Raw genomic sequence first — 15,448 nt, 5'->3', positions numbered from 1 at the left:
CAACAAGTTGAAGGGAGAGATTTCACTCAAAATTTCTCTCCTGTTGCTAAACTAGCTACTGTGAGAATAGTTATAGCCTTAGCTACTGCTAAAGGGTGGTCTTTGTGTCAACTTGATGTGAACAATGCTTTTCTGCATGGTTTCTTGGATGAAGAGGTGTACATGAAGCCTCCTGCTGGATATACAAAAGCTAAACCTGGTGAGGTTTGTAGACTTAAAAGGTCAATCTGTGGTTTAAAGCAGGCTTCAAGACAATGGAACAAGGAACTTAGTAAATTTCTGAAACTGTTGAAATTTCAGCAATCTACACAGGATTATTCTTTGTTCACCAGAAATCTTGATGGAGAATTTTTGGTGCTTTTAGTCTATGTTGATGATATTATGCTGACTGGTACTTCTTTAACTCAAATGGAAGAAGTCAAAACTGCTCTGGATCAAGAATTTACAATCAAGGATTTAGGCCAACTGACTTATTTCTTGGGGATTGAGGTTCACAGAACTGATAAGGGCATTTTTCTCTCACAAAAGAAGTATATTAGTGACATTCTTGCAGATGCTGGTATGCTAGATTGTGAGTCTGCTCTTGCCCCTCTCTCTTGTGGACTTAAATTGTCTACTGATATTGGTGATCTCATAGATGAACCAGATGTATACAGGAGACTTGTTGGAAGGTTATTATACCTAAGCATCACAAGACCAGATTTATCTTATTGTGTCCAACATTTAAGTCAGTTTGTGCATTCTCCAAGGGTGCCACATTTGCGTGCTGCACTTCATGTTCTCAAATATCTTAAAGGCACTTTGGAACATGGATTATGGTATTCTTCTAACACTGATTTGCAGCTATCTGCTTATAGTGATGCTGACTGGAGTTCTTGTCAGTACAGCAGTAGATCTCTTACTGCCTATGCTGTTTTCCTTGGTTCTAATTTGGTTTCTTGGAAAACCAAAAAGCAAAAGAGTGTCAGCAAATCCTCTGCTGAAGCAGAATACAGAAGTATGTCTGCAACTGCTAGTGAGTTAGTTTGGATACAAGGTCTTCTAGAGGATCTTCAAGTTAATATTCAGCTACCTATCACTCTTCACTGTGATAACACTTCAGCTGAGCATCTTGCACACAACCCAGTTTATCATGACAAGACCAAACATCTCAAAAGAGAAATGCATTACATAAGGGAGCAAGTTGAAGCTGGTTTTATCAAAACATCCCATGTTCCTAGCTCTCAACAACTGGCAGATTTACTCACTAAACCTCTTGCTTCCTCACTTCATCATATGCTATCTGCCAAGCTTGGACTTTTATCCAAGGTCCAGCTTGAAGGGGAGTATAGGAAATAGCTTTTATATTATTATTTTAATATATACTCTAACTGAATTCTGTTATCAGTTAGTTAGAAGTCCTTTACTGACTAGTATTTATACCCTCTTGTATTGCTTGAAGCTTAAGCAATTCTTTATGTTCAATCTTAATGCGAAATTCTCTCTGCTTTGCTTCTCTAAATTCTTTCAGTTTCTTCAGTGAATGACAAATGTTCAATTATGTAAATAGAAAGAGTGATCAACTATGGAGTTTGGACTGGGCCGCACCCGTCATTGAAAGTGAGATAAGAGGTTCCACCTTAAAACCATATGACAATAAGGGGAATAGCCCCTTAACCTTATTAAGTGATTAACTCTCTCGTTTTTTTTCTTTTTTTTATCAATGTGAGACAAGTCACATGTTGACAACGTTGGATTTCAACAACTCCCTTCGACATCCGCCCTTAACTTAAGATTAAAGATTGTTCGAAAATTAATTTTCATATTGGTTTGATCATTTTGTGAGCAAAGTAGTTAAGGACCTGTTTATGATAAGTCACGTGCTCGAAACCTCTGCCCAATTTTTAATGCTCTTATAATTCATTTAATTAATTTGGACAAAAATACAAAAAGCATAAATCAAACTCTACTCAAAGACATCTTCCTACGTACACAACTATTAAACTAACATACACACATCAAAATCTAGTTAAAAAAAAGAATGAATTAAGGATTATTAGAGTATAATATAGCTAATCAATCAAGTATGTTTACAAATAATAGATACAAAACTTAAGAAGGTGAAGATTCTTGAGAGGGAGGGGATGAAGTAGAAGAATCATCAACTTTCTTCCCTCTTTCTCTTTGCATGGCCATTTGTTGTTTCATGGCTTCCTTCCTCTTTTTACTTGCTAGAACTTTGGCAAGGACTCCACTTACATTTGGATCCTTTTTCTCTTTTTCAACTTGTTGTGGTGGTGGTCTTCTTGCTGCAGCCCATGCATTCTCACAAACATTTAAGCCCCAAAATGCACCTGCTATTCCCACTGCAATCCCCAATACTATTGCATTCCTGCACCCAATTGGAGTATTATTCAAAGATACTATTGTTCATAGTCCAATATAATGCCTTAAATGGACAATAACATTAGAGCTTACAATATCAGACACGACACAATAACATCGATTGTAACTAACACGACATGAGTACGAATGTATAGAAGACCAAACACGAATACGACATGACACGTTTACCAACTTTAAAGAAAGCTCTACTGTGACACCAATTCTCATTTAGGCTCCGTTTTATTCGACTTACTTTGTCTGAAATAAGTCAAATAAATCGAATAGAACATAGCCTTAAAATATGTGAAAAAAATTATTACATACTTCCTCCGTCTTTTAATACTCGCAACGTTTGGACTTTTGCCACTATTCATATAATCTACTTTGACTATTCTTAGTGTTTTTTATATAAGATAAAACATAGTCATGTGGGATCTTGTTAGATTCGTCTCAATGTGTATTTTCAAAATATTAACTTTTTATAATTTTTGCATAAAGAGAATTTAAGATATAAATGATCAAAGTTGTGCATTGACATGCGTGAAACTAACAAAAATTGCGAGTATTAAAAGACGGAGGAAGTATGTTTTTGTTGTAATATGGTTTTAACTATACATGTTGTTCAATATGGCTAAACTTAAATGAAATGGTGGAATAGGATGGAAATTAATGACTTGAGAGTTGTGAATAGTTGTTTAAAATATCTTTTTGGTATAGTATATAAAACCGTAAATTGTAAGGAAAACAATGTGACAAGTGTAGTACTTAGTACGAGTAGTTGTTTGGTCGACTTATACTTGAAGAATTGAGGCATATTCCGGAGACATGTAATACTGTCAAATATTGTGTAATCTCGTATCTATTCTCATTAATCACAAACATATATATAGTACATCTCAGTTACCTAAACCCTAGCATACATATTAGGTAACATACCATATTTAAGACTCTACACAATATTCACAATATAATATCTCCTATATTCTATCTTAACAAATACTACCTTCGTTTCAGAAAGTTCTTTACGCTTTGGAAAATGTGTCCAAAGTATGAAAACTTTAACCGTAAATTCTCACTATTATATACATCAAAATATTACATGTAAGATCTTGTTAGATTGGTCTCGTTATTCATTGTGAGCATATCAACTTTTTATAATTTTCTCACATACGAAATTGAATATATTAGTAGTTAAATATTGCATTGGAGTCCGTGCAAATAGTAACTGTAAAGAATTTTATGAAACGGAGGTAGTATTCTTCGACTGCTAAACTTAATTGAAACCCACAGCTAGCCACAATGTAACGAATGTCTTTTATCTATAATTCATTAACTCATAAGGTAATTTATATAAATTGGATACTTTTCACCCCTTTCATGGAATTATTATTCTAATTTACTAGCCACATCCGACACGAGGTTGTTTTTTCGGATATCAGATATGTGTGGCAACACACATATCAGCTAAAAGACAAATAGCTAAAAGACAAAAAAGGAAGTACCATTTATGTTAAAAAAGTACCATTCTGTAAAAAAAAAGTACCATTCAGTTAAAAAAAGTACCATTTTTGTTTAAAAAAGTACCATTTAATTTCTTTTTTATCATTTTTCTTATTTTGTCTTTTACTATGATATGTATTTGCCCACACATATCTGATATCCGAAAATACTTCCTCCATCCGACACTTTGTTAGACGCAAGGATCCTAAATTCCTAATCATTAAGTTCCCACAAGTGTTACCTAATCTTTCAATCAGCTCACGAATTGCGAACTGAAAAAGCAAATTATAACATCAAAATAGCATAATTTTAGTCTAATTTAGCAAATTAGATAGCGAATTGCGAACTCATACCCAATCTCATACTATCGAACTAGGTAACAGTGGTTCCAACTTTATTCTCAAAAAGAATTATTCATTAACCATCAGAAAATCGACAACCTTGTGAAAGAGTTATAGAGTGTCTGAGTATGACATACATGATACATTTAACTACTCTGTACCCAATTACTAGTACTTCAAATTTTTTTGAAAAAATATTTTATTTTATTAGGTATGGGTTGAAGGGGATTACATTTCTTAATTAACCTCTAGTCCTACTCTGCATAATACACCGTATAAACATTTTTACTATTTTATTTGAAAAGAAGAAGGGACGTTACTAAACCAATAATAATTACAAGTTAATCAACCCATTACGCAGGTCTATACTTGAGTCACTCCCAAAATTAACATAACATTGCACATGTAGAACTGTTATTTTTATTACAATCTCACTAAATAAAACGTATTCGACAAAATAAAAGGGGATTAGAGTAAGAGATCAGATGAAGGATACCTGCGTGGAACAGGAGAGAGACCAGTTGGTGCTTCAACTGAGACACTAATTTTAGGAGGCAATGAAATCATACGAACATCCAAACATGGTGTAGGAGTTTTGTTAGGCTTAGAGACTGTTAATGATGATGTTCTTGTGATTAAGCTAGAAATTGTTGTTAATGCTTGGCTCATTTTTCACCTCTCTCAATGTTGTTGTTTGGTTTGAAAATTTGTCTCAAATCAAGTGGATTATGACATGTTCTTACATTGTTTTTGTTCATACAAAATTAAAACCATATGTTAAAAAATATAGAGGATATGTTGTTTCATAAAATGTGATGTCTATTTGTTCAAGATAAGGTTTTCATATTGCGTGGACCCGTTGAGAATTTGTCTTGCTTTGTTCTTCGATTTATTGTACGTACGTAGTACTAGTCTTATGCATATGTCTATTAATTATATACAAACTTTTGTATAAGGCGGTCTTACCGATAAGACCGCTTTGTTGTCACCCAACCTGCCACGTGGAATTAATGACATCAGCATTTATTTTATTGTTTATTTATTTTAAAAATATATATGCACCCATTTTCTATTTCTAAACCCTAATTTTTGGCAGTCTTTCTCTCTCCTCTCGAACTCTCCTCCCTTTCTCTCTCCTCTCGTTCTCTCGACCTCCATCTCCTCCAAAACTCTACAACAGAGATCACGAAGCAGATGACGGAGAAGACATCAATGGTTGGTTGTTGAGGTAATTCTTCTCCCTATCTCCTTCATCTCTCCTCCATTTTTCCTCATTTCGAATTTCGATTGATTTTTTGGTGTTATCTTACAGCGGTTGGCCACCGCAAGATCCACCACAGCCTATGCTTTTTTATCACGCCGCCGCTGCTTGTCAAGATTCGAGAAGGAGGAGAGCGGCGAGGAAGGAGGAGAGCCACGCGGATGGTGGAAGCGGGGAGCAGTGGCGGCGATTCACCTCCTGGCAAACCTACGGCGAGTCGCTGCGGTTTCGGCCTCGACGTTATCGGCGGTGACTGCGACGGGGCGGAAGCGTGGAGTAGAACAACGAAGGAAAAAGAAGTCGAATATGGTGGTAATGGAAGCCTTCGCCCGCCACCAAGGTTTCTCGTGTGTCCGCCTCAGCCGAGAAGTCGGTTATGATGATAAATGGCGAAGGAAACATGTTTGATTTTCTACAATCTGTAGATTTTAATTTTATTTATCTGAAATTATCATGTTGCTGGAATATTTGGATTTTGATTTTTATGTATGTGATTTTGTTTTTGTTTTGATTAGGTTTATGTTTCGTTTCGATTGAATTGTTTAGGTTTTTTCTAATTTCCTCTTTTGATTTAGGTTTTTTCTCTTTTTGAATTTCTGACAGGAGGAGGATTTGCCACTGGTGGTTGCCGTGAAGGCTACAGTCGCCACCCTGGTGCTGGAAGTTGCGGTGCTCGGGCTTGCTGGTGCTCGGTGTTGTTCATGTTGTTGGTGTGGTAATCGGACCAATTGATGCAGAAGGGAAGCCTTGTCGATGGCTGCTAAGCCTTGCGGTGGCTGCTAAGACTTGCAGTGTCGCGAATTAGCAATTGATTGCTGTTATTTAATTAGTTTTAGGTCTTTTGTTTCAGTTAAGAATATGGTTCTTTTAGTTAAGAATGTTGATGGTTTAGTTAAGAATGTTGATGGTTTAGTTAATTTCATTTTGAATGCTTCTTTTAGTTATAATTTATTTTGTTTTAGTTACCAATATTGTTGTTTTAGTTACAATAATTTCATTTTAGTTAAGAATTATTTCATTTTAGTTAAGAATAATCTTGTTTAGTTAAGATTAAATTTCTGAGTTTTAGTTAAGATTTTCTGAAATTTAGTTAATATTTTCTCATTTTAGTTACGAATTTTCAAGTATAATTTAAAATTTCTGATTTTCTATGTTTTAGTTATGAATTTGTAAGTTTTAGTTACGATTTTCTTGGTTTTAGTGAAAGTTTTTTGAGTTTTAGTTACGTATTTTTTAGTTTCAATTCAGGGCTTTAGTTTCGATTTTTTGAGTTTCACGAGTTTAAGTTACGATTTTCTTGGTTTTAGTTAAGATTTTTTGACTTTTAGTTATGTATTTTTGAGTTTTAGATAACGAATTCAGAGTTTTAGTTAAGATGTAAAATTTTTAAGCATTGAAACCAATTAGTTAAGAAATTGAATCAATTAGTTAAAATATTAAACTATTAAGTTAAGCTTCAGAATCAATTAGTTAAACAATGTAATAAATTAGTTAAGCAATGTAACATATTAGTAAAACCATGCAATCAATTAGTGAAGCACTGGAAGCAATTAGTGAAGCACTGGATTTAATTAAGTTAACCACTGGAACTAATTAGTTAAGTTTGAGATTCAATTAGTTAAGCAATGAAACTAATTAGTTATACAACGAATCCAATTAGTTAAACAATGAACCAATTAGTTAAGTACTGAAACCAATTAGTTAAGCAATGAAATCAATTAGTTAAGCATTGCAACTAATTAGTTAAGCATTGCAACTAATTAGTTAAGCTTTTATGAGTTTTATAGTTAATAATATATTTGTTTTAAATTAATAACTATTTGACTCATAAGTTTAACTATTTTGTTATTCAATTAGTTATGATTTTATGTAACACCCCGACAATTCTCTCTTCTCTAAAATAACCTTTTTATATAAAACGTAGAGAATTATCAAGGCATTATCGCCCGTGTGAAAACGTAACGGCTTATTCAGAATTTTGCAGCGGAAAACATAAAACTAACTTTAGGTTTATAAATAATCGATTACAGGTTTAATCCCAAAAGCCAACCAACGAAAATAAGGGAATATAAATAGTACGATAAGTTTAAAGTCTAAATTAACAAACCAAGTTAATTACTTAGCAAAACGAAACTAAATACAAGCTCTCTAATCCCGATCCCCATGATGCATCATCTTCAAACCTGTAGATGGCAACGCTTATTGATCCTTAGAGACTGCTCACCAAAATGGGTCATCACAGGATCAATAAGGCATAGCCATGATCAACACACACAAACAAAGCACGTAATCAGCAAAGCTGAGTACTACATACTAAAACAAAAACAATCCTAACATGATACTAATAAACGAACAACCCTAACATGATTCTAATAAAACACGAGTAAGGGCAGACAAAACATGTTAGTTTGACGACCACACTTGACTAGACTAGGCTAGACTGGACCAGAATTTTATAACAATAACATTATTTTAATTGAAATAGTCAATGGACCGAGTTGCTACTAGAAACTTCTTCTTCTTCACTAAGGAAGACGAGGTACGGGCGCGACTCCGTAAACCCCAATGACCTGCGATATCGAGGGACTTTTGAATAAATTAGAACCGGTGTTCAATCCGGCCCCAGAAAAAGCCATAGGCTACCCATGACCCCAACTCCTGATTATCCGTCACTTTAGACGTGCACAGTCTAAAGCTATTGCTACTCAGTTTCACTTTACATGATTTACAAATTAAACTCTGTTATGACTCAACAATCACATAAGCCATACAATCAACAATTATTCTCCACTGTTCTTATCTTGGAATTAAGTACGTGATCACAGAGATGTCAATCAAGACTCATTCCCATTAAATCCAACCTTTCCTTTAATACTGATCAACCCCTCTATATGGGTATAAGGTTTCAACTTACTAAACGAGGTCCTCGGCCCTCATAAAGTAGTGAAAAGCTAAAAGGGAACAACGAACAATCGATCTGACTCAATATATATATAAAAATCTAATGTTCCCAACCAACATGTTCGCATCAATCATCTACTAACATGTTATAATTCTCATAACGAAATATATATGCTTAACATGTCCATCCAACAATATTAAACATGCACTTTCAACATAACCAAGTTCATCAACAATTTCAACATAGTTTCAACAAATCACACATCACCAAGCACACAGGTATGTACGTACCTTGTGTAAACAAACTGATAGGCCACTTTAACGAATTCAAAAGTCGCCTACAAAGAATTCTCCGCCTAAAAACAACCAATAAAATTCTCAATCAATATTCAACAATTTACAGCAATACTAAAGTACTCTAAATAGACCCTAAACATATTTCGAATCATTCCAAATATCGAAATTTAACTAAATATCCCCCAAGCATAATTACTATTAAACTAATGATCCCAAATCGTTCTAAACTCCAATAAAACATCCCTTTTAAAATTTCCAGCAATATAAAATAATTTCAAACGTTCACAAAACACAATCAACGTTCTTAAAATCATAAAAATAATAGCTTAATAATATATAATCATTCTATTATGATTTAAATCATTAAAAACCTTAAAAATTCACACTTTAATAATTAAAATCATTATTTCATTTCAATTACCTAATCTGAAAATTAATAATTTAATTATGCAAACCTAAAATTCTGAAATCCACAATTAAATCATAAAACTTATAATTTAAGTTCAAGAAACGCAATTTACATTATTAAAACGTTATTAAATTCATTATCTAAACATAATATGTAAATCTGAAAATTCTAGTTAAATAATAAAAACATATAATTTAAATTCAAGAACGTAATTTAAATTCAAGAGCATAAATTCAAATTAATAAACTTAATTAAATATTTAAATAACTTAGGGTTTAAGAAACAACCAAAAGGAGAAAGGGCGATGGCCGGCGGCAGGGAGGCACGGCAGCTGTGCTGGGCGGCAGGTGGTCGTGAGGAGCGACGTGGCTAGGCTGGGTGCAGGTGGTCGCGTGGACGGCCGGTGCTAGTTCGATGAACACTGTTGTGGTTAGAGGAGAACCACGAAAACGAAATAGAGAGGGGAAAGACGAAAGGGAAGAAGAGGAAGAAGGAGACTGACCGGCGGGACAGAAGAGATGCGGCGAGTAGCGGCGCGGTGGCTGTGCGACTGGTCACGGTGGTTGAGCAAACAGAAAACACCGAGTGAGGGGGAGAGATAAAACAAAAAAAGAAAAAGAACAAGAGGGAAGAGATGAGAGGGAGATTACCGGCGACAAGCAGGGACGACGGAGGTAGTGGCTCGACGACGGTGGTCACTGCGGTGGTGCAGTAGGCGGCTGAGAGTAAGGAACGTGAAGGAGGAAGAAGGTTTTGGGGTGTCACGTGATTGCAGGGGAGAGAATGAGGGTTTTGGTTTTCTTTTTTTCTTTTTTTTTTTGGTTTCACGTGAAAGTGAAGGAGAAGGATGGAGGAGAGTTGTGGGTTTGATATTTGGGGCTTTACCAAATTGGGCTAGACTTAGGATATTAGTTTTTAGTGTTTGAATCAAAAATCGGTTCGGATTGTTTTTCCGAATTCAATGAGTTTTCCTAATTCAAATTATTTTCGACATAAAATTCTAAAATTATTCTTGATTGCACAAACCGTTAAAATATTTAGAATATATTTAAATAAAATTAAATATACATTAAATATATAAATATAATAAAGTTCAAAAATCGTTAAATATTAAGAACATACTTAAAATAAAATAAATATACGTTAATTATATATTTATTACTAAAATCAATAAATTCTATTTAAATATAAATAATATACGTTAAAAAATATTAATAAAAATTATAAATTTACGGGGGATTACAATCTACCCCTCTTAAAAGAAGTTTCGTCCGGAAACTTGACATGAAATTTCCCACATTTTCCCCAAAAGCTTTTAACTTATTATTACTAGAGAAGTACTTGTGCCACCTATGTGCACTCTTTTGCAAACTCAAAGCTGTTTGTGTTACTCATGAACACCTTTTTTTTTATGCGGAGAATCTATTTTCTTGGCATCAACTTGTAAATTTTGTAAAAATAAGCAATAAAATGCATAAAAATGCCATAAAATAGGTAAAAAGCGCGAATTTCTATCGCATTCTACCCCCTTAAAGAAAACGAGTTACGCCCTCGTAACTCACCTCAGGGAATTGTTAGGTTATGATACATATGACAATTCATAAATCATGCGGAAAAACCATAAAGCCAGGAAAACATATTATTTACACATAATCATTTAGCATAGTTTAGATGCATACTCTTTGTTGCGTGCCTTCCCTAGCTGCGCCCGAACCGAACAAGAACAAGTCTTTAGGACTCCAAGTGTCGTCCCTCCGTAGATAGTCCACGGCACGTCCGGATCCGCCTTAAGATTGACCAACTAGAATCGCCCTTAAGGTACTACTTATTTTCGGCTAAATGGGCAAGAGTTATGGCTGATTTTTCTGCTTAAAAATCCTAGCTTTGAATACTTGAAAAGTTGTGTATAAATAATGACCCTAGGCCCTTATTTATATAGGTATGGAAAAGGAATTGGAATCCTATTAGGATACTAATTTATTTAATTAGAATCCTGCTAGGACTCTATTTAAATAAACTTTATCTAATAGGTTTAGGATTTAATCTTTTATCGAATCCCGATAGCTTTAGGATTCGCACACGAGCATCGCACGAGCACCGTACACCCGCGCAGGCCTTGCGGCCCACGCTGAGCGCACAGCGCTCGGCCCATGCTACTGTCCGCGCGCGCCCATGGCTTCGGCTGGGCCTGGCTTGCGCTGGGCCTGGTCGAGGCTTTGGCGTGTGTTGGTGATGCGTGTGGCTTGCTGGGCGATGGCCTGGCTTCGTGCTGGGCCTTCGTCTAGCGAGCCTCGTCCGATGCTAATTCGTACGATACGCTTTCGATTAAATTCCCGATTCCGGAATTTATTTCCGATACGAACAATATTTAATATTTCCGATTCCGGAATTAATTTCCGTTTCGAACAAATATTTAATATTTCCGTTTCCGGAATTATTTTCCGATTCCGATAATATTTCCGTTTCTGACAATATTTCCGTTTCCGGCAATATTTCCGACTCCGGCAATATTTCCATTTCCGATAATATTTTCCGATACGTACCATGTTTCCGTTTCCGGCAACATCTACGACTTGGATAATATTTATATTTCCGATACGATCCATATTTCCGTTTCCGGCAATATCATCGTTTTCGGAGTATTCATTTCTTGCCTGTGACGATCTCAGCTCCCACTGAAACCAAGATCCGTCGATTCCGAATATCCATAGATAGAGTATTTAATGCCATTAAATACTTGATCCGTTTACGTACTATTTGTGTGACCCTACGGGTTCAGTCAAGAGTAAGCTGTGGATTAATATCATTAATTCCACTTGAACTGAAGCGGCCTCTAGCTAGGCATTCAGCTCACTTGATCTCACTGAATTATTAACTTGTTAATTAATACTGAACCGCATTTATTAGACTTAACATTGAATGCATACTTGGACCAAGGGCATTATTTCCTTCAGTCTCCCACTTGTCCTTAGGGACAAGTGTGCATTTCCTAATTCCTTTGTCGCTCGATGCTTGCTCTTGAACATAAGGTAAGAGTTGTCATCCTTATTATGTCCAGAGGTGTTCCTAGGTTTCAGAGTTCAACTGATCAAATAAACAGATAATCATAGCCTATGATTCATCCGAGCACGGCCATGCATTTCACAGTTTCTAGCTCTCCGAGTGGCCTTGTACAACTTTTAAGCATCTCATCCCGATTTATGGGAGGACAATCCCAATCTTGCGATCTTGAGATTAGACTTCGTTTGATAGGTGATTACCTGAGCGTTGCCTTTATAGCCTCCTTTTACGGTGCGACGGTTGGTCAACGTCAAAGTAATCAGTTCTCAAACAAGTAATCTCAAATCACTCAGGTATTGAGGATTTAATGTCTAATAATTTTAATGAAATTTACTTATGACAGATTTTCATCTCTTACAGTAAAGTTTCATAGGTCTTGTCCGATACTAGTCTTCCCAAAGTAAGTATCTATGCAAATGATTATGACATTGCCATGCCCACATAGTTCAAGAAACAGAACTACTAGTCATCTTGCATTCTAATCGTCTAACGTTTTCTATGCGTCCAATTTTATAGAAAACTCCGACTAGGGACCATTTTCAACCTTTGACATTCAAGTTCACTTGATAGACATTTCTTAGTCACAGGACTGGTCCTGACAGTCTATCTTGAATATATTGTCAAATTGAAGGGACTCATCATTTAATAAACCACAAATTAAATGGAAAAATGAATTCTTTTCATTTATTGTGAATGATTAACCAATAATGTTTTACAAAGATTTAAACTCTAAAACTTTAAAACATTAAACAGGGATATCAAAGCCATTCTCCAATATGCTTGATTCCCATAACTGCAGTGTGCGAGTTGTGCTTCGCCTGCGACTGGATCTGATATGTTGTCATCAGTTCCAATCTTGTTTATCTCGACTTCTTTTCTTTCAACGAACTCTCGTAGAAGGTGAAATCTACGAAGTACATGCTTGACTCTCTGGTGGTGTCTAGGCTCCTTTGCCTATGCAATAGCTCCGTTATTATCACAATACAGGGCTATTGGTCCTTTAATGGAGGGGACTACACCAAGTTCACCTATGAACTTCCTTAGCCATATAGCTTCCTTTGCTGCTTCATGTGCAGCAATGTACTCCGCTTCAGTTGTAGAATCCGCAATGGTGCTTTGCTTAGCACTTTTCCAGCTTACTGCACCCCCGTTGAGGCAGAAGACAAACCCAGACTGTGATCTGAAATCATCTTTGTCGGTTTGGAAACTTGCGTCCGTATAGCCTTTAACAATTAATTCATCATCTCCACCATAGACCAGGAAGTCATCTTTGTGCCTTTTCAGGTACTTCAGAATATTCTTGGCAGCAGTCCAATGTGCCTCTCCTGGGTCTGACTGGTATCTTCTCGTAGCACTGAGTGCGTACGCAACATCCGGGCGTGTACATATCATAGCATACATTATTGAACCAATCAATGATGCATATGGAATCCCATTCATTCGTCTACGCTCATCAAGTGTTTTTGGGCACTGAGTCTTGCTTAGAGTTATTCCATGAGACATGGGTAGGTAGCCTCGCTTGGAGTCTGCCATCTTGAACCTATCAAGCACCTTATTGATATAAGTGCTTTGACTAAGTCCAATCATCCTTTTAGATCTATCTCTGTAAATCTTGATGCCCAATATGTACTGTGCTTCTCCTAAATCTTTCATCGAAAAACATTTCCCAAGCCAAATCTTGACAGAGTTCAACATAGGAATGTCATTTCCGATAAGTAATATGTCATCGACATATAATACTAGGAAAGCAATTTTGCTCCCACTGACCTTCTTGTATACACAAGATTCGTCTGCGTTCTTGATGAAACCAAAGTCACTGACTGCTTCATCAAAACGTATATTCCAGCTCCTGGATGCCTGCTTCAATCCGTAGATTGACTTCTTTAGCTTGCATACCTTTTTAGCATTCTTTGGATCCTCAAAACCTTCAGGCCGTGTCATAAACACAGTTTCTGTTAAAACACCGTTTAAGAAAGCAGTTTTGACATCCATCTGCCATATTTCGTAATCGTAATATGCAGCGATTGCTAACATTATCCGAATAGACTTTAGCATTGCAACTGGTGAAAAGGTTTCATCGTAATCCACACCGTGGACTTGCCTGTAACCTTTTGCAACCAATCTAGCTTTGAAAACTTCAAGTTTCCCATCCTTGTCCTTTTTCAGTTTGAAAACCCATTTGCTTCCAATGGCTTGGTAGCCATCTGGCAAATCGACCAAATCCCATACTTGGTTTTCAGACATGGAGTCTAATTCAGATTGCATGGCTTCTTGCCATTGCTTGGAGCTAGGGCTCGTCATAGCTTGTTTGTAAGTTGCAGGTTCATCACTTTCAAGTAATAGAACGTCATAGCTCTCGTTCGTCAAAATACCTAAGTACCTTTCCGGTTGAGATCTATATCTTTGCGATCTACGCGGGGTAACATTTCTAGATTGACCATGATTCTCACCAGATTCTTCTAAAGATCTCTGAGTTTCATCCTGAATGTCATCTTGAGCATTCTCTAGAGTTTGTTGTTCGACTCGAATTTCTTCGAGGTCTACTTTTCTCCCACTTGTCATTTTGGAAATGTGATCTTTCTCCAAAAAGACACCATCTCGAGCAACAAACACCTTGTTCTCAGATGTATTGTAGAAGTAATACCCCTTTGTTTCCTTTGGATAGCCCACAAGGATACATTTGTCAGATTTTGGATGAAGTTTCTCTGAAATTAATCGTTTGATGTATACTTCACATCCCCAAATCTTAAGAAAAGACACATTTGGAGGCTTTCCAAACCATAATTCGTATGGAGTCTTTTCGACAGCTTTAGACGGAGCTCTATTTATAGTGAGTGCAGCTGTATTTATTGCATGTCCCCAAAATTCTAATGGAAGTTTGGCCTGACCCATCATTGACCTGACCATGTCTAGCAAGGTTCTGTTCCTCCGTTCCGACACACCGTTCCATTGTGGTGTTCCAGGAGGAGTCAATTCTGATAGAATTCCACATTCTTTCAGATGGTCATCAAATTCATAGCTCAGATTATTCACCGCCTCTATCAGACCGCAGTGCCTTAATCTTCTTGCCTAATTGATTCTCTACTTCACTCTGAAATTCCTTGAATTTGTCAAAGGATTCAGACTTATGCTTCATTAGGTAGACATAACCATATCTACTGAAGTCATCAGTGAAAGTGATAAAGTAGCTGAAACCACCTCTAGCATTTGTACTCATTGGTCCACATACATCTGTATGGATTAAACCCAATAGTTCATTTGCTCTTTCTCCAACTTTAGAGAAAGGTTGCTTTGTCATTTTGCCAAGTAAACATG

General features: G+C 36.1%; 1 protein-coding gene and 1 long non-coding RNA gene across 2 annotated transcripts; one reads left to right on the top strand and one right to left on the bottom strand.

The window, feature by feature from the left end:
- Positions 1 to 2,005: 2,005 nt before the first annotated feature.
- LOC110788952 (uncharacterized) lies at positions 2,006 to 4,989 on the bottom strand. The gene is made up of 2 exons (XM_021993593.2): positions 4,702 to 4,989; positions 2,006 to 2,371 (listed from the first exon to the last, which is right to left on the bottom strand). The coding sequence occupies exons 1-2, from the start codon at positions 4,872 to 4,874 to the stop codon at positions 2,092 to 2,094; spliced, it is 453 nt and encodes a 150-aa protein (XP_021849285.1). The 5' UTR covers positions 4,875 to 4,989; the 3' UTR covers positions 2,006 to 2,091.
- A 306-nt stretch (positions 4,990 to 5,295) lies between these two features.
- On the top strand, positions 5,296 to 6,350 carry LOC130469920 (uncharacterized). The gene is made up of 3 exons (XR_008930096.1): positions 5,296 to 5,433; positions 5,518 to 5,868; positions 6,070 to 6,350. It is a non-coding gene; the product is annotated as an uncharacterized lncRNA (long non-coding RNA).
- Positions 6,351 to 15,448: the final 9,098 nt, after the last annotated feature.

This window comes from Spinacia oleracea, chromosome 3 (genome assembly GCF_020520425.1).
Source record: "Spinacia oleracea cultivar Varoflay chromosome 3, BTI_SOV_V1, whole genome shotgun sequence".
Lineage (NCBI taxonomy): Eukaryota > Viridiplantae > Streptophyta > Magnoliopsida > Caryophyllales > Amaranthaceae > Spinacia > Spinacia oleracea.
The sequence above is the reverse complement of the archived record's forward strand: the minus strand, read 5'-3'. Positions and strand labels throughout refer to the sequence as shown.